Source organism: Acanthisitta chloris, unplaced genomic scaffold (genome assembly GCF_000695815.1).
Source record: "Acanthisitta chloris isolate BGI_N310 unplaced genomic scaffold, ASM69581v1 scaffold28863, whole genome shotgun sequence".
NCBI lineage: Eukaryota > Metazoa > Chordata > Aves > Passeriformes > Acanthisittidae > Acanthisitta > Acanthisitta chloris.
Window position 1 is genome coordinate 397 of NW_008665837.1, and position 27,042 is coordinate 27,438.

The window sequence follows — 27,042 nt, forward strand, 5'->3', positions numbered from 1 at the left end:
CCGTGTAGCGTTAGGGCACGGGGAGATAACTTGGAACTGCAAGAGGGTAGATACAGATTAGATACTAGTAATAAATTCTTTACCGTGAGAGTGGTGAGGCACTGGAACAAGTTGTCCAGAGAAGTTGTGGCTGCTCCATCCCTGGCAGTGTTCAAGGCCAGGCTGGATGAGTCTCTGAGTCTAGTGGGAGGTGTTGCTGCCCATGGCAATGGGGTTGGGACTGGATGATCTTTGAGGTGCCTTCCAACCCAAACCATTCTGTGATAATCAGTGGATTCAGAAGGCAGTGTTTTTAGAGCTTTTATCCATTGTCATGTCTTGTTGGAACTTTTTCTTCATTTGCTTAGTCTATTATGTAAAAATCAGATGCTTCTGTTAGCTGTTTTCTCAGAGTTCGGAAAAAAAGATAGGTGCACAAGCCTTTGAAGTGCACTAAGTCAACATGTCTATTTCTGATAGAACTATTAATCTCTTTTCCTTTAGCTGAAGTATTTTACTTTATTTTTCAGGCTGTGGCTTCCCTGCCCGAAGATATAAGACCTGGCCCTGATCTGTATGGTTTCCCATGGGAAATAGTGATTTGTGCTGGCATCGTTGGAGCCTTTACAATTCTCTTGTTCCTGTACAGAAGTTATCAAGCAGTAAGTGTTATGATTTAACCCCAGCTGATAACTAAGCACCACACAGCCACTCTCACTGCCCCAAGCTCTGGGCTGAGGGAGAGAGACAGAAGAGTAAATGTGAGAGAACTTGCGGGTTGGCATAAAGGTAGTTTAATAATGAAAGCAAAGGCCACTCATAAGCAAAGCAAAACAAGGAATTAATTCACTGCTTCCCATGGGTAGGAGGTCTTCAGCCATCTCCAGGAGAGCAGGGCCCCATCACATGTAACTGTTACTTGGGAAGACAAACACTACAACACTGCACATCCCCTCTTTCTTTTTCTTCCCTCTGCTTTATATGCTGAGCATGACACCATATGGTTTGGGATATCCCTCTGGTCAGTTGGGATCAGCTGTCCTGGCTGTGTGCCCTCCCAGCTCCTTGTGCACTCCCAACACCCTCACTGTTGGGGTGGTGTGAGAAGGGAAAAGGCCTTGACTGTGTGCAAGCTCTGCTCAGCAATATCTGAAACATCCCTGTGCTATCAGCTCTTCAGCACAAATGCAAAACACAGCCCCATACCAGGTGCTATGAAGATAATTAACTTCTCTCAGACAAAATCAGCACAGTAAGTGTTCAAGTTACATGCAGATAAGTGGAGTGCACTAATAGTTTGCATTGAAGTTGTTACCCTGTTCAAGATACATAATGCTTCAGAGTTTTACATCTGTTGTGATTGAATTTAGAATCCCTCTAAAAGAGAAATTGAAAAGTAATCTGTTTTGTCAAGACAGGAAGTGTTTGGACATGTACTGACTGACTGTTATAAGAGGAATGCAATGAAACTGGCTGTAGTAAGGCTTCCTTTTTCATTTTCTTTTTATTTTCTGCACCAGGCTTTGACAGGATATAGGAGGTCTTCCCTAGGGTGTAGGTAGTGCTGTGTGTATTGGTATCACTGTGACTGCTCTGGCTGTAGCCAAACCAGCTCAGGTCTTTCAAGGTAATTTGAAGCAAAAGCAGTCCAAATGATTTCCCGTCAAGGGAGGCATTTTAAAACTCTTTGGACAGTGGCCTTGGTTCTGTTTACTGGAACATTGGAACACTGAACCAATTTTACTGTGTGCCATTTGTGAGCGCTAATCTGATGACTTTGAGAATTGCAGTGCTGAAACCTTTTAATGCACATGTCAAGCTATATTTTCAAGGTAATGGTTGTCTTCTGTTGTGAGTAAGTAAGAGTCTGAGTACTAACAGCTGGCTACCATACTTTCCCAACTAAGGAGTGGGATTAGCATCCATCATTTGGTATTCTAAATTTGTCCCCAGTCTTTGCATACTCTTAAATAGACTGAATGTGATTTTTGGTGCTAGGTGTAATGATGCTGATGTTTGCAGATAGGTTGTATAGCTCTTTACTTTTTCAGATATGACCAACTGCGTTTTTAGGGTGTCAACATCAACTAACAGATTGTCTGTGAGGGTGTCTGTACTTCTATAAGTTAATGTAACTATGATTTGGGTCATACCTTCTGTGTTCTGGCAGCATCCCTCAAGGTGCTACAAAAGGCATTTCAACTGAAATCACAGCAACTCTGGTATTGTTTTCTCCTGCACATGTCACTAAGGCATTAGATACTACAGAAGTTTTTGACAGCATTTTCAGTCATCCATACTTAGGACTGCAGTGACTGCTCTTTGAAGAATTGATGGTTACTTAAAAGTAACGAGGTTTAGTTTTGGGAATGATAGGAAAAAGTGTCCTTATGACGTTTCTCCCCTTTTTCTGTTACTTGGGCTCCTTGGCCTTCCCATGGCTTTAAATGAGGGGGAAACAGGGAAGATCTGAGGGAGCTGTTGGTACATTAGACACATGATCCAGGCCCAGCCTTGAGAGGAATTCTGTGTTGTGAAGTTTTTGTGGGTTCAGCCAAGTAATGCATCTCTCGCCCAGGCTGCTTGACAGATTTTGTCCCACAGTTAGCTTTGGATTCTAGGGCACTAGACCTTACGTGGCAGCTGCTGATTTGGCACTTCCCACGGTGCTGCATCTGGGCAGGATGCCCATCAGGTAGTACCTTACTGCAGCTCTAACTGCTATGTGGTGTAATGTGTGTGGGGTTTTTTCCTCATAGGAGGTCCAAGGTGGTGTGTGGAGCTTCCCCCTCCTCTCCCTTCCCTTTCCTATTCTTTTGACTGTCCACTACCACTTTCTGTTGGCGGTCATGGTTATGTGATGACTATACGGAGTTCTGTTATTAGAGTAATCCAGGTGATAACTAACCTCCTTGCCCCTCTTTTCTTTGATCAGAGTGGGAGAAAGACAGGGCAGACACACAGACATAGGGTAAGAGCAGAGGATACAATTGCCTATATTTAATAGCAGCCTGTGTTTATATTCTTTTTTTTAAGTTGCATGGTTAGACGGATTGAGTTAAAAGATTAGTTTTCAGGTACTATGCAAGAGTAATTGATCAGACTTTTTTTTTGTTTTGTTTCAGGTTAGAAGTCGACTTTATGTAGGTAAGTTTATTTTTCATACTATTTCTTTGGAGTATGACTTATTCTGTCTTCCCATCCCCCCCCTTTAATTATTTGTATGTTGCAACACTTAAGTGCCTTTCTCCTTTTAGGAAGGGAAAAACAGCTTGCCAGTAAAATTGCTGAACTAGTTGAAGAAAAATGCAAAATTCTTGAAAAACTCAGCCTTTGCAAAAAAGAGGTAATGGTCCTCATTTATTGCTTTTCCATGTGTCACAGAAATGGACTCAATCAAGTAAAGTAATAAAATTTTCTAAAACGAAACTGAATTTCTCTAGAGGTTTTGAAACATTTAAAGGGATTCTTCAAATGCTTTTATCTGTCAATGCCTATAAGAACATTTAAGGCATTAGCAAGTTTCACCTTTAACTCTCAATGCAGTATATTTCACTGGAAGCAACTTCAAGATGTGTTTGTTTGGTTTATGTCACTGGGATAATCTGGTAGGACTAGGGTTTTCCCGGTTTCCAGCGAGGTGCATTTGTGAATATTTAGGTGGTGGCTATGTTTCAGGCTAAAACATCATCAATTAATGCTGCTATTAAATCAATTCTTTACATGCATTCTGACATAAAGTGATTCCTTTTCAGTTTGAAGGTTTAGAATTGTCTCTGAAGGATGGTAACACTTTGAAAGAATCAACAGACGCATCTTGTTTTGAGGTAAAAAGATAAATGGAAATTGTTATTTCTAAAATTTAAGGCAGTATTTCAGAAAAATGCTGCCCATATTGAAAAATCCCCAACAAATAAAAACAGCAACAAAAAGAAACCCTGGACAAAACCCCAACTTGTTTTAATTGGATTACTGAAAGTGACATAGAATCAAAACATTTAAATTAAGGTAAGTTTTTGCTAACAGTTGCATTAAAAATGATTGATACTAGAGCAAATGGCATATTGGACAATATTTAACTTTGGAAAAGTAAATTGTTCTTAATTCTGGGAGAGAGAATAATGCATGAAGTATTTTTTTCTCTCATCTGATTTAACTCAAATGCATTTTATAGACTACTGGAGCATAGTTGTAAAGAAGAATTACCACTACATTGTTTATGTCCCCCAAGCTGACAATATCTTTGTAAGAGTTCTGAAGAAGTGAATCAAATATCTTAAGAGGCTCTGTAAAATTCATGAAACAACAAAGCAAATAGATTTCTTTCATTCCACACCTCAGATTCTGTAGAGCTAATTCTGAATGGTTGTGTTAACATGCAAGAGTCTCTGGAGTACTCTGATGTGGTGAAATTTGTGAAATGTACTTTGCTGTCATATTTAAAACATGCTTCTTGTCATATGCCATCGATGTAAAATGTTTTGTTGATTGTCAAAACAACTTGATTTAGGAAATGCATGAAAGGCTGAACAAGTCAAACTCGGAACTCAACCAGGAAATAGAAAATCTAGAAAAAGAACTGGAAGAAGAAAAATCTAAGCAATCAGAAAATGATACCTTGGTAAGAATAAGTAGAATTCTGTCTTTGTTACTGTTCATTTAAGAAAAAATTCCCCAAAGAAGAAAAATCTCAGTGGAGAAGACAAGCTGTTCTCTTTGTGTGTTTTGAAATAGAAACTACATTTTCCATTTTGTCTCCCCTCATACTCCTGGTAACATTAGAAAAATTAGACTCATAAAGGAGAATACTCAAAAGAAGAAAAACTGTTTTTACTGATTTGGCAGTAGAACCTTCTCAGTCTCAAAATAATTTTATTAATTGCTCAGACCTTTCCAGTCAAATGTGTGGAAGAAGCTATATGATAACTAATAATTTTCAGGTGGCTGAAATTCAGGAGAAATTGGAATCTGCGCGGAATGAAGAAAAATCTATCCAGTCACAAATTGATGAGGTATGTCTGATCTTTAGAGTTTCAAACCTTTGCAATTTCTCTAGTCTCCATGTAGTTATTGTTTTAATTTCTTTTCCTGTTAAAGGTGCAGAAATAATACACTGTGCAAACCAAAAGACTTTGTAAGGCTTAGTAGTTTTGTGTGACTTGACTGAGCAAATTTTAATTTCAGGTAGTGATTGGCATTTATTGAGACGTAGTTACTTTGTCTCTTCTCTGCCTTCTTATTCCACAGTGACATATTTAGTGTTACAAAGCTACAATCAGCAAAAACTGTTGAAATTGTAGAGAAAATGTGAAAATACATATATAGCGCAGATAGAAAACCTAAGAATAAGTCCAGTAGTACCTTCATGACCCCATTTATATCTTCACCTGTACTGCTTAAATAACATACTTTTTTATTTCATTTAGGCCAAGTCCACCCTAAAAGTATATCAGATTAATACAGAGAGACTCAAGACATCTGTTCAAGATGCAGTGGATGAAAACAGCCATCTCCAGGAAAGTGAGAAACAGGTAGGTTCTTCTAGTTGCCCTTAGAAATAGTAATACTGTAGTTTCTTACAGTACTACAAAAATGTGATTTCTCCAAGGAGCTCATCCTCGACAAGTCTGTTAATACACATTGTGTGTTCCAGTAAATGGAAAAAGGAAGAGGGCATGGTTTAAAATTTCTTTTTAATGTTGGAATAACTTTGTCTAAAATAGCCCTGTTTTAAAAGAAATTTAATAATTGGAGTTTGTGGAGAAACAAGCACAGAGTTCAGTGGGAAGAGAGCATGTGGTGATGTAAGCCTAATAAGCATTTGACTGAGAACTGAGGGAGGAGAGCAGAAATATTTAAGCAAGTCCACAGCTAGCATCCTCTACAGAGGCAGAGGGAAAATTCTTACACTTGATCCAGAAAACAAAAGAAATTGAGAAATTTTAGAGTATGCAAGAGGAGATAAAAAACTTTCGGTGGTACTAGATGTATTAATGGAAGGTCAGGTAAGTAATACAAAGGAACAGAAAAGACTGTTACTTCCCAAATTTTAGCTGTTTATTTTCCTCAGTGCTGTTACCAGATCCCAAAGAATACTGATTATTTCAAAATGTTCAGCATATGCAACAGTTGTCTTGTGCAATAGGTAGTTTTACAATGAAGTTATTATTTTTTTCTAACAAATAGATTTTTTTTTTTGAACATTTAATGTTCTGTGGAATGTTCTTGGCTTTTGGGGTGGTTCGTTGGGCTTTTAATAGATATGTGCTTAGTTTCCTGCCTGACTGTCTGAGGAGTAACCTGATAACGACCTTGCAGGGGGGAAGGAGTAGTGGTGGGAGTAGAAGTACAGGCCTGTGCTGTTTAGCAGTCTTAAAAAAGCTGGGGAGTGCTTTAGTCCTCCCTATCAAAACACTGCTTGTTTCAAACTTAGTGATTCAGGAAAAAAAGTTACTGGAAGTAGAAAACTTTCTGCAGGAGGAATATTTCAGTTCTGCAGACTCTGTTGCCAGTAAATCTTCAGCTTTTTCTCTAATTCTATAAGGAGTACGTGTTTGTGACTACTGAAAAAAAGGAAGTCAGTTTTATTAGGTGCCGTGAGTGGAGGAACAGTAGATTTGGGTGTTGTGGTGTTATCCCTGTGCAATGAAGTTGCTTGAGAATTATTTTTTTTCAAGGGTCTTTTTGTCTAGTCTTTTTTGTCATCCTCTTTGTTTCTCTGAGGAGGAAGGGTCTGGTCTCTGTGCTTTATTTCAAATGTGACAATGTTCTTATGTAGTGAATGTTGAGAAGCAATACTCAAAGTTTTAATAGAGAGGGATTTTCTTTTTTCTTTTTCCCCCTCCAGTAATTTCTTGGGTTCAAACAGAAATAATCCAATTATTTGTGCGTGTAACAAAAATCTTCTCATTCTTTCCTTTTATTAAAAAATAATACTTAGAGAAATAATACTAAGTGCTGACAATTACCCCACATTTCATAGGCAATAATTTTGTATCAAGTAACACTGGGGGGGGGGGAAAATCAGTAAAAGCAACTCCCAAGGATATAATTTCCATGTTCCTAGATGAATTTTTTTTTGCACTCCTTCCAGGCAAAACAACTTGGGTATAGTAGTTCCTTAACCACGTTATTTAGGAATAATTACGACACTTTGTTGTTAACTGAGCTTTGTTGCAGATTTTAGTAGTTGGAGAATGCTTGTGCATATTGTAGTTTGCTGTGCTTTTTAGTGGATAAATAACCTGATAAAAGTTGATGGAACCTGATAAGCAAAGAAGAGAAGGTATTTGCTTTGCTTATTTGTGTTCTTGTTTCTGAGGTGGTTGTAAGTGTTTGAGTTAGTTTGCTATATTAGAATATCCACATCCCTTTTTTATTTTTCTTATTTGTTTTTTAAGATGGAATTTTACTTATGCTTAAAAGGTAACAAAGGTGTTATTTGTTCACAGAAACTAGAGTGCTTTCTACCTCTGTCCATTTACACTAATGGGTCATAATCTTCTGGCACATCATACCTTAAACAATCTAACAGATGTGCTATTTCAGGTTTATGATGTGTCAGAGAGAGGATTGGGCCTTTTAGTTTGAACAAGGGAACTGGTAATGAACTCCTGTGCTTTGTTGTTTGGCTTGGGGTTTTTAGTTCAGGAACATTAGAAATATATATTGCTTTAGCTTATTGCAAACCCATGCTCTTTCTCTTTACTATAATTCTTACAGATGTATAAAGTCATGTAAATTTATTTTATCTTTGGTTACATGAAGAAGGAATCTCTTAAAAGTCTGGCTTCCCTTTGAGGGGGAATTACAGTTAATGATAAAAGTAGTTGCCTGTGTATGCCTTCTAACCCCTAATATGTAGTTTGCTTGATGCTGCAAATTCATACGTGGCTTTTGCTGCTTAGAAAGTGCAGTTGTGTGCTGTGGGGGTTCATCCAGTTCTACTCACACACCTTTTGGTTTATGCCTTCTAGTTTATTTTGACAAGTAGTGTTCAGGTTTTCTTGTCTCTTTGCACAGCAGTTCCCCTGTTGGACTACCATTTTCTGGTTTTATTTTTAGCATAACTGGCTGTTACGTTTTCATTGCTCAACCTACTTAGTCCTTTCTGTACATTCACAGCTTTTAAACTGATTGCCTGTTGTGCAACTTTAAGCTGTGTTCTTTTGACAGACTCTAAGACTAGTTTTTGTACTTTACCCTATGTTGTTGTAGTGCATGTTTTGTCTTAACAGAAATTTGCATCAGTTCAAATTCGTTCTCACAATATTAAGACCTGGCTTAATTAGTGAATATGTTGCAGTGGTTATTTTTAATGGGCAGATGCCTAATCCCTTTACTACTGTAAAGTATTTTTGTGAAATGAGGTTTTACTAGGCAATGTCTGTGAAATGTAACCTTGGAATCTACCTGTCTTTTTAGTTAAGCACAATAAATTGCAAAGTTACATACTAGTAGGTGTTGATTACATATAGTTGCTGTGACATTCATTAACAGGGAAGCTTTTTAAAAATAAAATCTTAAAATTACTTGAGGAGGTATGGAGAAGAGCAGGAGAAATAACACAGTTTTGCAAGCCACATGAGCTTAAATAAAGCTTCCTGTTTTCTTACTTCGCTGTCCTCTTCTAAGCTGAGGAGACACAGGCACAGATGTTTCTGTGCATGTTGGGGTATGAGTGTCCTCCATCCGTTCCCCTGTGTAGGTAGCTGTTACACAAATGATCACTACTTTATATTCATTGCTGTTGTCACATCAAGGTTTTTTAACTGAGTGGAATACTGACTGAACAGTTCTTACAAATATTTAACAATATCCTAATGACTAAATACAGTGGAGAGCTATAGCAGCTAGAGGAACTGAGCAATAACACAGAAGTCTTAATTTTCATCTCTTGAGGTTTAACTGTCTTGTAGTCCTTCTCAGTTAATTTTTATTGATGGTTGAGAGGTTTAAATTCTACATATTGTATAGATAATGCTGATAACAGGCTCAGTACTGTTCATCCTTGATTCTTGGTTGTAGTACACAATCACTAACATGGAATTTCCATTTTCAGCTTTTACAAGAAGCTGAAGGATGGGGTGAACGATTCAGTGAACTGAATGAACAAACGAAGATGTTTGAATCATCTAAAGCAGATCTAGAAGACGTTTTGAAAAATAAAGAGAGTCAAATCAAGGTAAATTATGACACCTAGCATTGAATCAAATTATTCAGTCTGATGCTAATCACTGGGTTGGAAGAAAGCCTGACAACCTCTCCTTGGCTTAAGAAGCATTAAGCTGTTTTGGCTTTTTGTTTGCTTCTCTGTTCTCTAATATCTTGTTTCCTGCTAAGCAAAACAGGTTGCTTAGCAGCACAGTGGAGCACTCTGATGGCCTGGGATGCCAGCACCGCAAATAAGGAAGAACTCTTTTAATTCTGAGAGAGTATTTACTTTTTCTTTATTTTTTTTAATTTGGAGCATGGGAGTTGAGGATGTATTCTGGTATTTGTGTACCTTACTTGCACAAGCCCTGCTGAAAGCAAACATGCTTGGCTGTCTGAAAATTCTTCATGAGGACATGTCTGTGCACCTACAGATAGATGTTTTTATGGAAAAAGCAATATCAGACATCTAGAATCCTGTATATGGGGCTCACCTAAACTACTATGGGAACTAAATAAAGGACAGAAATCCTGACAAAGTAATTGTAATGGTAACTACATTTGCATTGCTCGTATTTATTTAATTGTTTGTGGGGTTTGTGGCCTTTTTCTTAGTCACTGACACAGTATATACTGAAGATGAAAGACTGGAGTTCAGCAATAAGAGAAGAGGATGATGCCGAAGACAATAACTGGGACACAGATATAAAGGGTGAAGCAGAGAATGGAGAGCACTTAGGTATGGTTTGTATAGCTTCCCAACTGAAATATTTAATAGATGTTTTAGAAATACAGAACCAGCAAACTTCCAGGAAAGTTGAAAGATTAGTGTTGTAGAAGTTGGATTTTTAAATCTCATCCGATGTTATTCATGTCAGACAGTTAACTGATGCTTGGACACCTCTGGAATAACAACCTGCCCTACTGTTTAGCAGTGTGTGGCATACATAGACCAATGTAAAGACTCGGTGTTCAGTCTCTTGCAGAATGACTTTAGCCTGTGTGAGCATTAAGCAGTGATTCTCTGGCATTTTTAGGTGGAGATCTTGCTTTCGTTTCTTCTTCAAGCTCCTCCCAGCAGTAGCACTGTGGGTCCTTAGAGCCTAATTTCTGCTTCCTTGTCCTTACACAGGTCTTACTGGTTGCAGGCAATGTGGTAGCGCTGGGATCGGCTGGGTTTAGTTGTGGGTCCCCTTAAACAGCACCACAGAAGAATCCTTCTTCCTCCTCTTTCGTGCTGCATCTTCTTTTTATACCTTAGGGCATGTCCCCACGAAGCTTACAGTGTGTATTCAACGTCTCACTTGTACCAGTATTCAGCAGTCTGAGTCGTGATTGACTGGCAAACAAAGCACCACAATATAGGCTTATCTCCTCCCCACCGTCTGCTTTCCCCCCTCCCTTTTCCCTCCAAGTGTGCTGTGCCTATCATGCTATATTGGAGATTGCTTTTGTGTAAAGACTAAACAAAGTGATAGTATTACGCTCTGTCACAAACCTTTTTGTGCTTTTTATGTGACATACTGTTCTATTCCTTCAATCAGATGATCAGCAAAAACGAACTGTGAAGAAGTTGATCTATGCAGCAAGGGTATGTGACTTTAAGCAACTTGTGGATGGAAGGGGGAAACTAGAGGGAATATGTGCAATTATTACGGTAATTTTAGTTGCATGTGCTTATCAATATCAGAGTTCAGCATCTTTTAATGTTTAATCAGATATTTTTGCATGCAAACAGTTTCTGGTAATCTTAAAATGCTCTTATTTTTTAAAAATTTTGATTGCAGTTAAATGCTTGTTTAAAGACCCTGGAAGCAGAAAGAGATCAAATGTATTCAAAACTGTCCGATGAGAATAAAGCTAAAGGAGAACTTACAGGTAATTAAATGTTGTTTCACCTTTCAAATTAATAAGGTGCTGCTTTTGCAAAATGGTGTTACAGGCTATAAATATTAGTTACAGTAAAAACTGAATTAAGTTTACCATAATAACTCTACTTGATTTTTTTAAATTCCTGTGTAAGTTCCTTAGGTGGTTTAAGTATATAATTTTAGAGGTGAAGCAATTGAAGTTGCAAATTTGTGGTACTCTTGAAATACTCTCTAAGTTATAGAATCTTACAATACATGGGCAAAGTAATGTTAGTAAATATGTACTACCACCCTTAGATAATTTCTGGACATGAAGCAATGGAGTTGTAATCTAAATTTTAAAACCATCTATTAAAAATGGTAGCTTAATTGTAATTAGTTTGTAATGGGTGCAAGCTCAGTACTTCTTAAAATCCAAAATACTACATTTAGAGAATTCAACCTAAAAGCATCTTGCTCTGGTTTTTGCTTTGTTGTGTAGGACATACTGAATTAAACCTTATGAAATCAAAACACTGACACTGTTAATTCAAATTGAAACCTGTAATTAGCTGTTGCTTTCATAACCATAGACAGCAGAGTCACTGTCGCATTTGAATGTACTGCACTTTGTTACTTGGGTGATGAAATGCTCTGTAAGTCTGTATTTTTCAGTTTCTGATAGTCCTTTAAACAGACTCTTTGTGCTTGTGTGTTTTCCAAACTGATTGTGCCTCTGTCCCATGAAGGTAGTCAAACTTTCTGAAGCTTTCTATGTTTCTTAAAAAGAGGCACAGGAGTAGTAAATAGGAAAAGAAACATGACTGAATTTAATTTGGGAAGATGAAGTAGTTGGACAAATCTGAGTTATTCCCCCAGGCTGTTCGGCCAAGACCTTGTGTGGGTGAATCTGCAAGAGAATATGATGATACCAATTCTACTTCTTTAGTCAAATAATTACGTAGTAAGAGCCCTAAATGAAAATTTATATTGTGTTGTGCAACATTAAGCAATATTCTTTTGACAGACACTAAGACTATGTTTTATACTTTACCCCATGTTGTTGTAGTGCAAAACTGCACTGTTTTAAAAGAAGTTAGAGTGTTTGGAGCCGAGGCCAGACACGGGCACAGAGCTGCTCTCTGGGGCAGGTGCAGGGTGTGGTTGCTGGTTTCCCACCGTAAGGAGCAGTACTGCTTCTCACTTTGCTCAGTGTATTGAACTCTATTAATGTATTATTTCTTGCATTATTAAATCAACATAGGATCAAAGATTTTTACAGACTTTGTATACTAAAATATTGCAAATATTTTAATGTTGTAAATTGTGTCTTACCCCAATATAATTATCTCTGAATTTGGCAGAACGCATAGAAAACTTTCAAAGTGAACAAACTTCCTTGCGGTCTGAAAATGAGCGTTTGGAAAATGAAGTTCAAAAGCTTCAGCAGAAACTTAAAGTAATGACTGAACTTTATCAAGAAAATGAAATGAAACTACACAGGTGCTGGTTCCTCTTTTTATATTCAGTGCTTACTGTTTGATTTGAATGTAACTCTTCGATTTGGGGGACTGGAAATTATTAACAGTTTGCTGCTTTCTGGAACTTTCTGAATTGTGGAGACCTGGGTTTGGTACAGCTTCCTGTACACTTGTAAGCACAGTAATTTTACAGAAACTGTTTCCATGAAATAGTGGTATATTATTTTAGGACTTTTCCACAAACAAGTACAGAAACAAAGAAGAAGTAACAAATTTTTAATCCATGATTTAAAATTTCCAAAGTTGGAAAACTTGATTTTTTTTTAAATTAAATTATTATGTGATGTAATACAGCTGACAGAGTTGCCAAAAGAAAATCAGTAGGTGCTTTATGAGGTATGTTTGATCTAGTAAAGAGAGCTAGTACTGTCAGAGGAATGATGATAGATATAAAACTAAACTTAGAGTTAAACCATAGGGAAGCTTTTGCCAGTAATTGGCATAGAACCTGTGAATCAGTCTTTCCTCAGCAAGAAGAGTAGGGTTTGAGGGCTGTACTCTCTGCCTCACAGTCAGGATGATAGTAGGCATTATGACTTAGTGATTGAAATCAGAAGTATGTTAAGGACTAGAAATAAAAGTTGATTGGTCCAGGGCATGTGGTAACCTTCAGAAGTGTGTGTGTGTGTGTTGGGCAGGGTGGGAGCAGGGCACATCATTTTAGGGCATGATGGTAGAATTACAATTTTACTAGCCAGAAATTATTTCTTCAAAGAGCAGATGTGATCTTGAAGGCAGCAAGAGAATCAGCAGAAGGCTAGATCCTGTACTGAGCAGTATGCAGGACCTTTGGAATACTTTCCGTAATCTGTCTGTAGCATATATAATTCTGTAGATACTTGGTATCCTTGTAGGTGCAACAAAACCTAGAAATCCATTGCATTAACATTTGATTTAAGAAAAAAAGGGCAGGGAGGGAGTGCGAAGGAACTTATTAAAAAGAAGACTGTGTGGATGGTATTTAAAAATGCCTCACTAAAGCTTTGCAAATACATACTGCTTATCATAGAGTTTTAGAAAAGCCAAAAAGGAGTGAGGAGAAGCTGTGTGTGGTGAGAGAACAGCACAGAAGAGGCTACTAGTATTAACAATGCATCTTTTGAAAACCTAGGTCTGTTCAAACAAGGGAAATGGAAAAGCAGGAAATGAGGACTGAGTAGAAGAGTTTAAATCATGTTCACCAGCTCCACTATTCAGATAGCTTGATTGCTGAGGAATGTTGTTTGGGGGAAAATGGCCAGTTTATCTGTTCAGGGATGTGTGCAGCAGTAGTATCTCTGTGTGTTCTGTAGAATTACCTTGTGCATAATCTGGGGCCTGGGGTATGGGGTTTATTTTCTGTAGTGCCCAAGAAGTCATAAAAAAAGGGGAGCTGGAGAGAATTATTTTCCTTAATAGCTAATAACAACCTTTCTTTTCCTCCAGAAAATTATTTTTGAAAAGTACCAGAACAAATCACTGACTGTTAGTGTACTTTGGCTTTTAGTTTCTTTGGTTTGATTTGTGGCTGCTTTCAAAATTGTTGACTTGAAACACAATTAACCCTAGTTTTTGAATGTTTTTAAAGGAAACTGACGGTAGAAGAGAGGGAACGTCTACAGAAGGAAGAAAAGCTTTCTAAAGTAGATGAAAAAATTAATCATGCTGCTGAAGAACTAAACAGCTACAGGTAATTGCAGATTGTAGTTGCTGTAATTGCTTGTTCCAAAGTGCAGAAAGAGCAATAGAGAAATAATAAAAACAGCAGCATAGCATAAGCAAATGTATTTTCTTCCAGTTTTTTTGTAGTGTGTGTTACCTGCTAGTCTGTGTGTAATAATACAGACTAAGGTGGTTTTGCTTTGTTAAAACATTTGGGTGTTGAAGATTACTTCTCTTCCATTAGAATGCTAACTGTATTGACTCGTTAGCTTTGATGGTATGCTAGAAGTGGATCTCTAATCTAGTTCTCTTTATTGAACAGAAACAAAAGTGTCAAGAGAATGCTGTGAAATAAACGCAAGGTTCAGTTTTCCCATAGAGCTAACATGCTGTATAGTTACAGTATTCTATTTCTGAGTCTCAAAGCTTGTCAAATAGCACTGTTGCTTAGAAATTCTTTACTAAAATAGTGTGATGGGGGAATATTTTCTGTAGTTGTTTTTTAACTCTTTGCTCTCTTTTGTGTTACACCAACTGTGTACCTCTGGTTTCTTTCTGCATTTTCTCAAACTATGGCATAATTCTTCAATATGTAATGTGTGTTTCACATCTTACTTCAGTGTTCATGGGAGTACTAGCTCTAAGTGAACAGCAGCTCTCAACAGCACTTCTGAAGAGTTAATTAGATTAGCTCTTTCTCTAGAATATAAAGTTCTTGTAGACATTCTTTGGTATTCGTACAGGAAGACAAAATTCACCCTTCTTGATTTACTCAGAACATGACCTTTGTAGGCATCTTAATTTTACAAAGAATATTAATATCGCAAGTGGAGCATAACTAAGCAGTGCATGTGTCTTTGGCCCACCTGCTGTGCACGGGGCAGCTGGAGCAAAGGTGGCATCATACTGTGTGTGGGCTTGAAATGACTTTTAGTGCCAGTGACTGTCCCTCAGGCTCTCCGTGGTAGCCTGTGACAGCATGGAGCTCCAGCTGCTGTGCTGAGCTGGGTGAGGCTGGAGGGTAGGGCACAGCTGGAGAGATACTCTTTATATTGGAAATACCACACACCACTGGAAAGTTAGGGAGATGCTGGATTTTGTCATTCTGTTCTTTTTGTCCTTCTCTGTTTGCACTAATCCAGGAGTTAATTTCCGTTGCTACTCTAATTTTGGATGTATCCCATGGGCCTAAGTGCAGTACTGTCTTTTGGATTGAAAATATCTTAATTAGACCTTGTGATTACCATTGTGTTTACTGTGTTTAAAATTACTTCCCTCCACATTTTATTACAAGATCTTACATCCTTGGTTTGTTCCAGAGAACGAGCAAAGGATCTCGAAGAAGAGCTGGAGAGAACCATTCGTTCTTACGAGAATCAGGTGTGTGCTTCGTGTTACTGCGACTGAAAATCCACTGGCAGTTAGGTTGTGGTATTGTATTTGGCTTGGCTTTGTTGGGTGTTTGTTTTTGCCTCCCCCTCTCCCTTCTTAATGTCATCTGATTTTGCCTGACACAGTTTCATAGCAGAGATCAGCAGATAACTTTATTAAAAAGTTTAAGGTTAGGTGTCCCATTATAAATTATCTACATTGTTCAATTTATGAATAAGAGCATATAAAGCTTAAGTTTTCTTTTTCAGATGAATAATTTATCTCTCTTTCACAGATTACTTCACATGAGAAAAAAGCTCATGATAATTGGGTAAGTTTCAAATACTGAATTTTCTAAGCTTTGTGCATCTTCATTTTCCATGATTTGAATATCTTTGTCACTTTTTTTGTTTCGTACTAAAAACAGATAATCAAATTATCTCTAACCTGTCACCTTTAAACATACAGATTTCTTGCAGAAATACACAAAAACATGTTACAAATACTTCTGTCATATAAAATTGTTAGCAGAATTAAGCTGGATACCTGTGAGCACAGTAGAATGATACTACAGTGTTATTTGCTGTAGCAATAAATCTGCTGGAAGAACATGATACAATGTAACAAGTGTGTGACATTTTGCTAATAATAAAAGCTTTTGGCCTTGTTTCAATGCCATTTTGTTATTTTCCCTGGATGTACTTCACTCCTTTTATCTACTAATAGAAGACATTATGTCCTGTGAGAACAGTGTGTTCCATTGACAGCTTCCTAGCAGTGTTTCTTCAAAATCCATTTTTGCCTTTTTTTTTTTCAAACGGGAAACTGTAAAATATCTCCTGACTAATACATTCTTCAGTTCCACAGAGTGGTCTGTATAAGATAAACTCCTGCCAAAAGCTATGGTCTTTGGGGTGGTAATCTTAGAGTTTTTAACCGTATGATTTTAAAATAAAGTTTTCTCATACAGAATTTGAGACTTTAAATCTTCTGTAAATGCTTCAAAGCAGCTATAGCCAAAGAATTTAATTTCTGCAGTTTTAAGAACATGCAGAAAGCCTTATCATTCCTCAAAAGTTTGGGTTGTAGAGCTACTAATGTCATTTGCTGACATACATGAGGCTCTGTTTTGTGTGCTTCAGTCCATGCAATTCACATAGAATGTCTTGGATCTAGGACCTGTCACATTTATGAAGCATTTAATCAATAAGTAGTAGTGTCTAAGCATCTGATTTCTGTCCTTCCCCAAAGCTGTCAGCCCGAGCAGCCGAAAGACACCTCAACGATATCAAAAAAGAAAATGCACATAGCAGACAAAAGTAAGTGCAGTCCTGATCTAAGTCTAAGGAAATGCAGTTTGGCATGTGAGCATGTTTTTGGATTTATGCAATATGATGTTCTCTAGACCTGTGTTAATGAATTGTGGCCCAAACAGAGCAGAGAGATGACAGGTGTTCCATCAGAGTTCTGAAAGAAAGGAACTCACCGGAGCTTTCTTGGAATTGTGACATGCAAGAAAGTAAGAATTTGGAAACAATGTGAAGTATCGAAATATTTCAGGGAAGAAGCAGGATGTAGTACTAGAACTATTTATTTTTTGTATGGTTGTTCTAAGTATGTGTGTACCAACCAGATGTCAGTGGTTACCTAATGATTTTACAGCTTATCTCAGCAGTTAGTACTGAGCTAGCAGATGAGGTGGTAGTAGTGAGAGGAACCTTTAGGTGTGAAGTTAACACTTGGAATGCAATTAGAGTGATACCATACTAGGAGTTGTGACATCTAACATGCCACCTCAGCTTTTTAATTGCAGTTTAAATAGAGCAGCATAGAGAAATCCTTCCAGGAATTTTTAAATTCAGAGTTCTGTGACATCCTTAGTCTTTTTTATTTTTATTTAGGGGGAAAAAGAATAACATTTAAGTAGAAAGCCTAGCAGCACACAGTGTACTCTGGTAAAGCTCTTGTCATTTACTACTTACTTGTTATTTATTTGCAGATTAACTGAAGCAGAATTTAAACTTGAACTTTTAGAAAAAGATCCTTATGCTCTCGATGTTCCAGTCAGACCATTTGGCAGAGGTACAGTATTGAATTGTAAAGCAGAGCCTGCTTTGGTTTTGTTTTCCAAGACCACACATATGTAACTGTTAGAAAACTATCTTGGCCATGTGCATGTATGAATATCAGTCATGTAAAAAAGTAATTGGCTCAAAAAAGACTCTATGTCAAGTATTTTGTTGAAACTAAGAGCATTTGTAGTATTGTTGAGAGTAGACTGAGAATGTGTTACACATGGTAATTAGAGCACAATTTTCATTTCAGTTTAGTTTTGAACTTCACCTGAGAAGTTAATTACTTTATACAGTTTGCTAAACTAAATGTTGTGAACTTGAGCATTTTGTTTTAACTGTTCCAGAGCATTCCCCATATGGACCCTCACCAATGGGCCGGCCTTCATCTGAAACAAGAGCTTTTCTTTCCCCTCCAACTTTATTGGAGGGTCCTTTAAGGCTTTCACCTATGCTTCCAGGTGGAGGAGGAGGAAGAGGTACAATTCTTAAACTTGAAAATGTATCTATTCTGGATTTCTCTCTCCTCTCCTATAAACCTGTCACACCTTTTCCTCTTTCTGGTGACAAAAAGTTAAAATAACTAATTCAGTATAAACAGTTAATTGGACAAACTCTTCCTGATTTTCAACTTGCTTCTAAAGCTGTTTCAAGTGTAACAGTACAATAGAAGAACTAGTTGTTACTAGTAGGTTGGTCAGTGGATTCACTTTGAAGCATAAATTAAGAAACCTGGAAAGCCAAATTTAATCAGTTGTCTTTTATTTCTTGGACAGACAGTTCTGCTGAAGTAAACAGGATTTTAAAGTAAATGACAGCCGATTAGTTTTCTGGAGAAAGAATGCTTCCACTTCCATCTCACTGGTCTACAGGCAGTGAGAGAATGTGTTGTCAAAATCATGAGGCAGTTTTACTGGAGGTTGTGATACTAAAACGTTCCTGATTCAGTAAATTGTTTCCCTCGCTTTGTTCTAAATTTGAGGCAATCATCATACATGGAGAGCAGTTCTTCCCTAGTCCTAGAAGGGAGCAGGAAGGTTGTGTGTCAGGAGTACAGTTCGGAGATTGAGGAGTAGTGAAAGCAGACTGTGGTGTCATGGGTTGTAAGGGAAGAAAAACACTGTTCATTCATATTTTTGATGTTGATGGAAACAGTGTGAATAAATGCTAGAGTGGAGTTCAGCATTGGTTAAAGGTAATAAGCAACTATTTAATTTAGTGCTACCATTATACCCATTGAAACCTGTACCTAATTTGTGACAAATGTGTCCAAATGCCTCTTCTGTAAGGATTTCACTAATCAATATTGATTTTTAAAAGATCACCATGGACTATATATTTAATTTGTTGTAGAAAGCATATCCAGCTGCATGTGAAAGTTGATTCATTTTCTAAGTCAGCAGAGAGTGAGATTGAATGTTCAGCTGTACCTATACCACACACAAGCAAAATTATACTATTCAATTTGTTTGTACAGAGAGAGGACATAATGAAACTGAGTTGTCAAATGTATCTTGAAATCATGGCTCAGCTGTTGTTGGTGGGGACAAGTAAAAACTGGATTTCAGGATGCAGTATTAGCAAGGCAGGAGGCTGTGCAAGGCCTGACTGCTGCTCATTTCACAATGGAGCACTAATGTAACTTGGGCAGCTTAAACAAATGATGTGTTTAATTCCAGCCACAGAGCAATTATACTGCTCATCACACAGTGGGTTCAAATTTTAGGTTGAATTTTAGCATGGAGACCTAGAGAATGGTACCAGTATTCAGTATTTCTGTCACTTTTCAGACTCAGTCTATTTTAAGGAAGCTTACAATCTAAAATCACTCATTTTTACAGTTTTTCTTGCACTTGTTTATGTGTTGACCTGATTTTCCTTTTTTTTTTTCCTTCCTTGAGTAAGAATTGGAAGGAACCAGAAGAGTGTTGAATGTAATGTGGGTATTTTCTTACAATACCAGTATTAACTCTTGGCGTGCTAATTTGTAGTTTGATTAGCAGCAAGTTTTTATCACTGAGAAGAAGCTTTATCCTGAGGGTACTAGTTTCTGATTCAAATGAACCAAAACTCATAAAATTGTTAGTTTTTTTCAACATCTTGCAGGTCCTCTAGATTGCACTTCTTGCTGAACTGAGACTTTTTCAAACACTTGCAGTAAACATAACTGTTCATCAGCAAACAGCTGAGGAGTCCTGTGGAGCCATGCACCTCATACTTTGACTCTGTTGGCATCCCATGATTTATTTCACTATTTTCAGGCTTAATGAAGAAAGCCATATTGGAGGATTGGAAATACCTGGGCAAATAACTGTCTGATTTCTTCAATTAGGATCCAGAGGGCCAACTGCCATGTATGACACTGGTAGTGAAAGAGGAGAGCTGAGTTCTGATAGATCAGCTGATCCCCACAGGCCACCCTCAGACACTGGATCCCTGTCTCCTCCCTGGGACAGAGAACGCAGGATAATTCTACCTCCACCAGGTATAAAAATCTGCATAGCTACTGTATCCATGGAAAAATTGAGTTACCCACTTGCAGTGTTTATATTTAAGTATTTTTTGCTTACAGTACGAAATATCTTCCTGGACCTGCACATGCAACTGCACTGGAAAGGCTTTTTTAATAGTAGTTTTTTCCACTTTTTGAACAGTGTGTTCCCTTGTACTTATCCTGTGCTGGTTTTGAAGTCCATATTGGTGTTAGCAGTGCACAGTCAACTGTTCACTGTCATCATTTTGCTGGGAGTTTGTTTGGCACACCAAAAGACCTGTCTCTCTCAGTAAGAGAGCTGAGAAGGTAGAAAATGTTAATGCAATTAAATAAATAAATAAAAGCTAGCTAATGTTGGAAAATTTCAAAAAAGTTTTTGTATTAATAGTACAGGAGTTCCATGGTACAGTCATCCCATCTGACATTTTCCTGTTGATACTGCCTCTTGGATGATTGACAGCAACAAAGTCAGTCTCCAATCTCACCTCTTCAGCTAAGCATCTGTATTGCACATCACCACTCAGGGAAGGCAGAGATGAGTCAAAGAGGATTCTACTCATACTTTTCAAGCAAAAACTCAGGGGCACTGACAACATTCCTGTGTGTCTGTAATAAAGAAGTAAAGATGTTACAAGTTTAGAAAACATTAAAATGTAGATGAAGTACACAGATTAAACTACCTCGGTTATTGGATGGATCGAGCAATGTCGTCATTGCCACACATTCGTGTGGAAGCCTGGTGATAGAACTCAAAAGTCTGCTCAGGATGCAGTTTCTCCTTTGCCAGAACTGGTCTGCTGCCAGGATACTGCAGAGGGGTGGTCTTGTTTCGTTGACCTGAGCTGTGTTCTTAGCCCACCTTTGCATTTGGGTCTCACTGGTAGAGTTTGTCTTGTAGCTGCATGATTGATTGCTAGCTCTGATGCCACCAAGTTGGTGGAAAGACATCGCAGCTCTATAAAACATCATGGAAAACAGCATTCTTGCCTAAGAATGGGTTAAAACATACAGTACCTTCTGTCTTTGACCTTCTTTGCTACGCTGAACCTTTGTTTCTAGGCCCCACTGTTTATAACTTAGGCACTCATAACTTCTGCTGTATGTTAAACCAAAAATCAACAAACTTTTTCAGCTCCCTAGAAACATAAGTAATCACACATACTCGATGGGATTCTGGTGTTTGGGTTGTTTAAGATTTGTTTGCTCACCCTGATTAATAGACACTTTGGATATTTACAAGAGCATAAGATATCCAGAGAATGTTGCTGGACTAAAATTGTATGGAATGGGGGGAATAAATCTTCACTGACCTGTTTTGTGATTTTCTTCAATGTTAGGTGACCCTTTTGCTGATCCAGTTCTTCCTCCTCGAAGACAAGAAAGGTTTTTCCCTAATCCTCCTAATACTGGAAGACTTTCTGGACCAGCAGAGCTGCGAACTTACAGTATGCAGCCTTTTGATAAAACAGGTGGGCATTGCTTCTGTGATACTGTCAAATGGAGAATCTGAGTAAGTTGGCTAAGCCAGGGCAAGAGAACAGCTTTACAGCTACCACAGACCTGAAGTTCCATTGTGTAAAAACATTGTAAGACCTGCTAGGCTCCAGGCAGCCTTTCCCTGTCAGCAGCAATAGCCCTCCCTGTTGCCTGGTGGATTCCGTGAATCCTAGCCATGAGGCGTTTTTTTGGTCCACCTTCACTGTTCAGTGTGTTAACCACTCAGGATTGGCTTTGGGTCTGTTTTGGCCTCTCCCATGAGGGTCACCACAGCATTAAAATACCACAAACCTGTACTTGCATTTCCACACCACATTTAGTAAAATCAGAAAGAGAGAGATTTGCTAAGGGTGCAAGAGAAACAGCAAACTTTTCGAGTATCCACTGGACTTTGTACACTGAAGTAGAAGGCCTTGAAGCCTTTTCCTCCAGACTGTTGACCATATTGGCAGGTTTGTGTCGTTCACAGTGCAGTCGTCCCCAACTTAATCACAGCCTTCACTGACCCAAGTACCACTTGTTTTGACTTGGTCCATTACATACATCCTAGTCTGTGACACGTAGCAACAGCCAGAGGCAAAGTTTTGTTGACTGAAACTGTATCACTGAAACAGTTTAAGAGCTTAACACTTATTAAGCATTTTCATCTTTAATGTAATGCCTGGTAAGTCACACGTGTCTGATATGTCAGCGAGGTGCAGCCATTACACTTGCAACAGAAACTTTGCCACCTAGTACTCAGTTACTGGTATGGGTAGTAGTAAGTTACCATCTTTGCTGCATTGTTTCTGGCAATAACTTTCTTTGTTGCTTGGTGTCATAATGTGAGAACTGGGAATGCTGAATTTAGTTTCAGGTTTTGCAGTGAAATGTTCTCTACTGGAAGACAGTTCTGTCCCTGTACAGCTATACCCCTTCCCTCTTTCCCAAGTCTCCTGTGTGTTTCACTTCTGCTTTCTGATACTTTGTGTTCACTGAGGTCTTTCTTCTAGGCCTGCATGCTGACTGAACGACAGGAGTGTGTTGTCTTTGCACTTACTTACTGCATCCACTTTTATCCCTTTCTTCAGTCGCTGCCAAGCAACAATTAATTTATTTTTTTAAATGCTGTATTCAGTTCTTGGGCAATTCAAAACCTCCTTAATGGAAACAGAGTTTTGGATAACCTTTAGTATTTAGCAGGTCATGAAGTATGTGTGAATGTTGCTTTTTAAAGACATACAATTTCACTAGACCTGGGTGAGTGAAAAAAAACAAGAAAGGAAAACCCTTCAATTAAAAAAGCCCAAACAAAGTAATTAGAACTATCCTTCCAGCTCACACCATCTGACTTTAGAGCAGCAATGAGGCTCACAGTTCTGAAATCCAGACTCCAACTCTAAAGAGTGCATGAGTTGCACTTCCTTAGGAAAATGTTCAAAATGTTATTTAAAGTGAATAAAATAATGTACATTTTCCTAAGCTGCAGTGGCAAACTACAAAACTTTAAACTCAAGGAGGTACCTGGTGCAGGAAACTTTGTGTCAGAAAGGTTAAAGCTTGACAGAGTTTCTGAGCAACTTTGCAAGGACTTAAAACAGAAAGTGTTATGCGACCTAAGTATCAAGGCATGAATATTCTCTGTGTGGTGTAAGGAGTTGAAATGGTTCAGATTGTTAAGTAATACCAGCAAAAGCAGGGCCTGCTTGAAATGACAAGTAATTTAGGTTTTTTTAAATACCTGTCTGGCCATTGAGAAAAGCGCTTTGTTTGCTTTCAAGGAGTAGAAATAGAACATGTACATGAAAAATCTGTCACTAGTTAGAAGTATTGTTTTGGTCTTGTGTTCTTTAGTATAATGGTCTTCATTCAGGCAGAAGTGTAAGAAAGGAGTATTTTTCAAAGCTCAGGTTTGGGCTGTTGTTTGGGGTCTTTTTTGTGATTGTGGTGGTTTTTTTGAGAAAGTACATTTAGTGTATATATTTACTATCTTTATATCCAGTCAGGTTCTACTCTCTGACACTTCCCTTCAATAATTTCCTCCAGTTGTTACTGAAAGTACTTGTTCTCAGGGGAGTATAAATGTAAAAACACTGAAGCTGTTATTTATCTCTTCGTTTACAAAGTGAGTACAGCAAATGAGAGGATGATTACTCTTCTTTCTGAAGGCTTGTCCAGAACTGATGTAGTTCTGAAAGTCTCCTTGATGTTTGCCAGCCAAGGAGGGAATCAGATTTTGTCAGACTTGAATAGGATTGCTGTCGAGCTCTGTGCCAGGCGCATATCAAGACACAGCCATTCCCAGAGTGGGACTTACCAAAGAAATAAACTAGGAGTGGGAGGGGTGGGGAAAGTGGAACTGCCACAGTAATGTTAAGCTGTATTGCTTGGAAAAGGCACTTTTAACTTCTAAAAAAACCCCTTGATTGGACACGAGAAACTTTGCTGAAAGCTGCAACTTGTACAGAAGGTGGAAAAAGTACTCAAGCAAAGTCTCTGTGTTCCTCAGCTGTCTTTCATTCTGCCTGCAGAGCAGTTGCTTGGTACAGCAATATTTTTGGTGTTGTTTTTCTTGCCTACATATCCTGAAATCAGTGGTGGAGAGGAGGTCAGCACTGAGTAACTTATCTAACTTTTGCATACAGATGGACAAACATCTTCAGAACATAGTCCACAAACAGAACCAAGTGGAGAGGGGATGAAGGATCATTCTAACCTCAGTGTAAGTAGCTAAAGTGAACTTGATTTAAAGAAGCTTTAATGTTCTGCAAAATATTTAGAGACATTTGTCTCTAGTCCATTGGTCACTTCATGTTGCACTGTGCAGCCCAGATTATAAAATGATATGTATACTTGTGCCACAACACTTGTAAATTAATTTTGATGTGTGATTAATGTAATCCCTGTTGAAAATTAATTATAACCCAAAGATTAAACTATAATCAAGCTGATGATCAGTGCAGATAGAATATGCAGGACGATGCTGCAGCTAAGGCAGAGTTGGAACTGACTCTTAGCTAGTGTTACAGCCTACATCAAAGTGAGCCTGATGGGACTGGAGATGTTCCCTTTCCCTCAGCTAACATCCCTGGTTTCATTGTGTTGCAGAACTCGCTCCCTGATCAGTCACTGCCACTGGAAAGTGAAGCTGTCGGTTCAGGGTTTGCACCCCCACCTTTCCCTCCAGTCAGACCTCCACTGATGCCTGTGGATTCCAGAGCACCACCACTTTTCATGAGACGAGGACCTCCTTTTCCTCCCCCTCCTCCTGCTGGCATGTATGGTCCACGGGAATGCTTTCCAGTACGAGACTTCAGGCACTCTCCACTGCCAAGTACGTGGCTTTTGCCAGCATTTACTTCAAGTTGATGAACATGAGGGCTTTGTGCAGGTGCTCAGTTACCACACTGGGTGAGCACACACAGCTTCATTTGCACACAGTACTACTTAATTCAACTAAGAGAGAACATAATTTCTGCTGAAGGTTCATTGCCTTATACACTTCTTTTTTTACAGCTGCTGATCTTAGTCTTTGTAAAAACATCATCTCTGGCTGGAAAGTACACCTGCATGTACTGTTCAGCATTTAAAGGTTTCTTTTTTGGGGTAGGAAAACAAGTAGCTGGTTACCTTAATCCTTTTACTCCTATGAAGTTGCATCATATATAAATTCTAAAGTTTTGTCCTCTAGCTCTGAGGTTATGCTCGTGTCCACGCAAAGGCTTGTTCAGGACATACCCAAAACAACTGTTTTTCCTTAGAGTTTGCATTAGTTGGAGCAGGATGTAAGTATCAGACTGCAGAGCTTTGTTCTGCCTCCTGCTGTTGTCAGAGTAATCTGTGAAGAACTAAGCCACATAACTTTCCAAAATATCTGTAAGGTGTAACAGGCTAGGGCTGCTGTGCAGACTGAAGGGGATGATGCCCATTAGCAGGCAGTGCCTGGCTGCTGCTGTGAGCCTGGTGCAGGTAACTGCTGAGAAAAGTGGTGTATTTGTTCTCCTCCTTCCTAGCATCTCTGGATCTTAGGAGTATAACATGTGACTCCCTTTTAGGTAGGTCTAGCTGAGCAGTAGGACGTGGGGCAGGAGGAGCAGGTGTGTGCTTACTGTTGTGATTGGTATTAACTGGACTACTCTGATTCTCTCACAGTAAGAAATCCATTTCCAATGAGACCTTATCCTCACTATCCACCTAAACGACCTGGATTTTTGCCTCCACCACCTCCTCCTGAAAATAGAGCTGAACCACCTCAGTCAAATCCATCAGCTGTAGAACAACCAGAACCACAGCAGGAGACTTGACAGTCGTTCAGGGAACATGCTGAACCATTTCTGTGCTCTCCTAATGGCATTTTTCCTTATGTTAAGTAACCATTGTTACTTAGGTATATATAAACTACTTTGCTCAAATTGAAGCTTAATAGAGAAAATTCTCAGGATAGTATTTTGTAAATAAAAGAATGAAATAACTATGAATATTGTGAATAAGTGATTTCCACTGTACAATAGTTATTTTAAATTAAGTATTTCTAACTTGAGTAATCTCTTCAGAGGTGTATAAAATTAAATTGTGAGCTGTATTGTAAAAGTCCATCTGCTTTGTCCTTGTTGAGCTGTACAGGGAAGCTCTCTGCATGCCAAAAGTGATGCTTGCTGCTTTAGGAATAGGATGTGAAAACAAATGGAAACAGTTAATAAAAGTCTATGGAACATGAAAGCAATGTCACTGTTAACATGGTGTAATAGAAGTAGTTGAAGCTAAGAAGAATCACCATCATTCTCCACTACACTCCACTCTACCTGCAAAGTCATTAACAGAGTCATCTTTCAGCTGTCAAAGCCTTACAAAGTGGCAGTTGTCCTACCAAGACAGTGGGAGGGAAGGGGAAGTGGAAATGCTGAGCAGGTCACCCATCACCCTTCAAAAGCTACTGAAGATGTGTACATGAGGCTTTTATGACCTGGGAGGAAGGAATCATAGCTATGAGATGCTTCAGCTCCACCAGACAGACCCTTGCCTTTGAAGATGCATGTCTGCAGCAAACTAATATTGGGGTGGTTTTTGTTGTCTCAACATGACCTCAGTTTATTAGGCTTCAGATTTTTAACAGCAGCATTTGGGAAGCCAGGCAGGACAAAAGCAGAATTAAAAAGTACAAGAAGTGGCTGACTGCAGCATTAGTTGGTTTGTGCCTGTGAAGCACTTGGTGTGTTGTCCCACTCACCTCTTCCCGTGAGGTTAGCACTTGCTGCTTCCCTTGCAGCACTGCCTGTGGCAGCAGGCACAGTGCACTTACCTGCAGCCAGTGCTGTGCTGCACCTGGAGAGAGCTGAGCTCCATTTTTACTGACTGCTGTGCAGTCTAAAAGCTTCTGCTAGCAGTGCTGGCTGGCTGACAGTTTGGCCTCAACTTGAGGACCGTGTGATGACTCGATGCAGTCATTGGTAAGGGACCCTTTAAGA

The 27,042-nt window shown here is 38.6% G+C and overlaps 1 protein-coding gene across 1 annotated transcript; it reads left to right on the plus strand.

The window, feature by feature from the left end:
- Positions 1–483: 483 nt before the first annotated feature.
- On the plus strand, positions 484–26,047 carry CTAGE5 (CTAGE family, member 5; the record flags this gene model as incomplete). The annotated part of the gene is made up of 23 exons (XM_009071905.1): positions 484–641; positions 3,105–3,126; positions 3,237–3,325; positions 3,735–3,806; positions 4,490–4,600; positions 4,920–4,991; positions 5,406–5,510; positions 9,041–9,163; positions 9,748–9,871; positions 10,677–10,723; positions 10,920–11,010; positions 12,347–12,485; positions 14,091–14,192; positions 15,484–15,544; positions 15,831–15,866; positions 16,787–16,854; positions 17,535–17,617; positions 17,955–18,086; positions 19,940–20,092; positions 21,439–21,570; positions 24,223–24,299; positions 24,686–24,911; positions 25,730–26,047. Coding segments are annotated over 23 exons (2,375 nt in total), but the record flags the coding sequence as incomplete, so codon positions are not given.
- Positions 26,048–27,042: the final 995 nt, after the last annotated feature.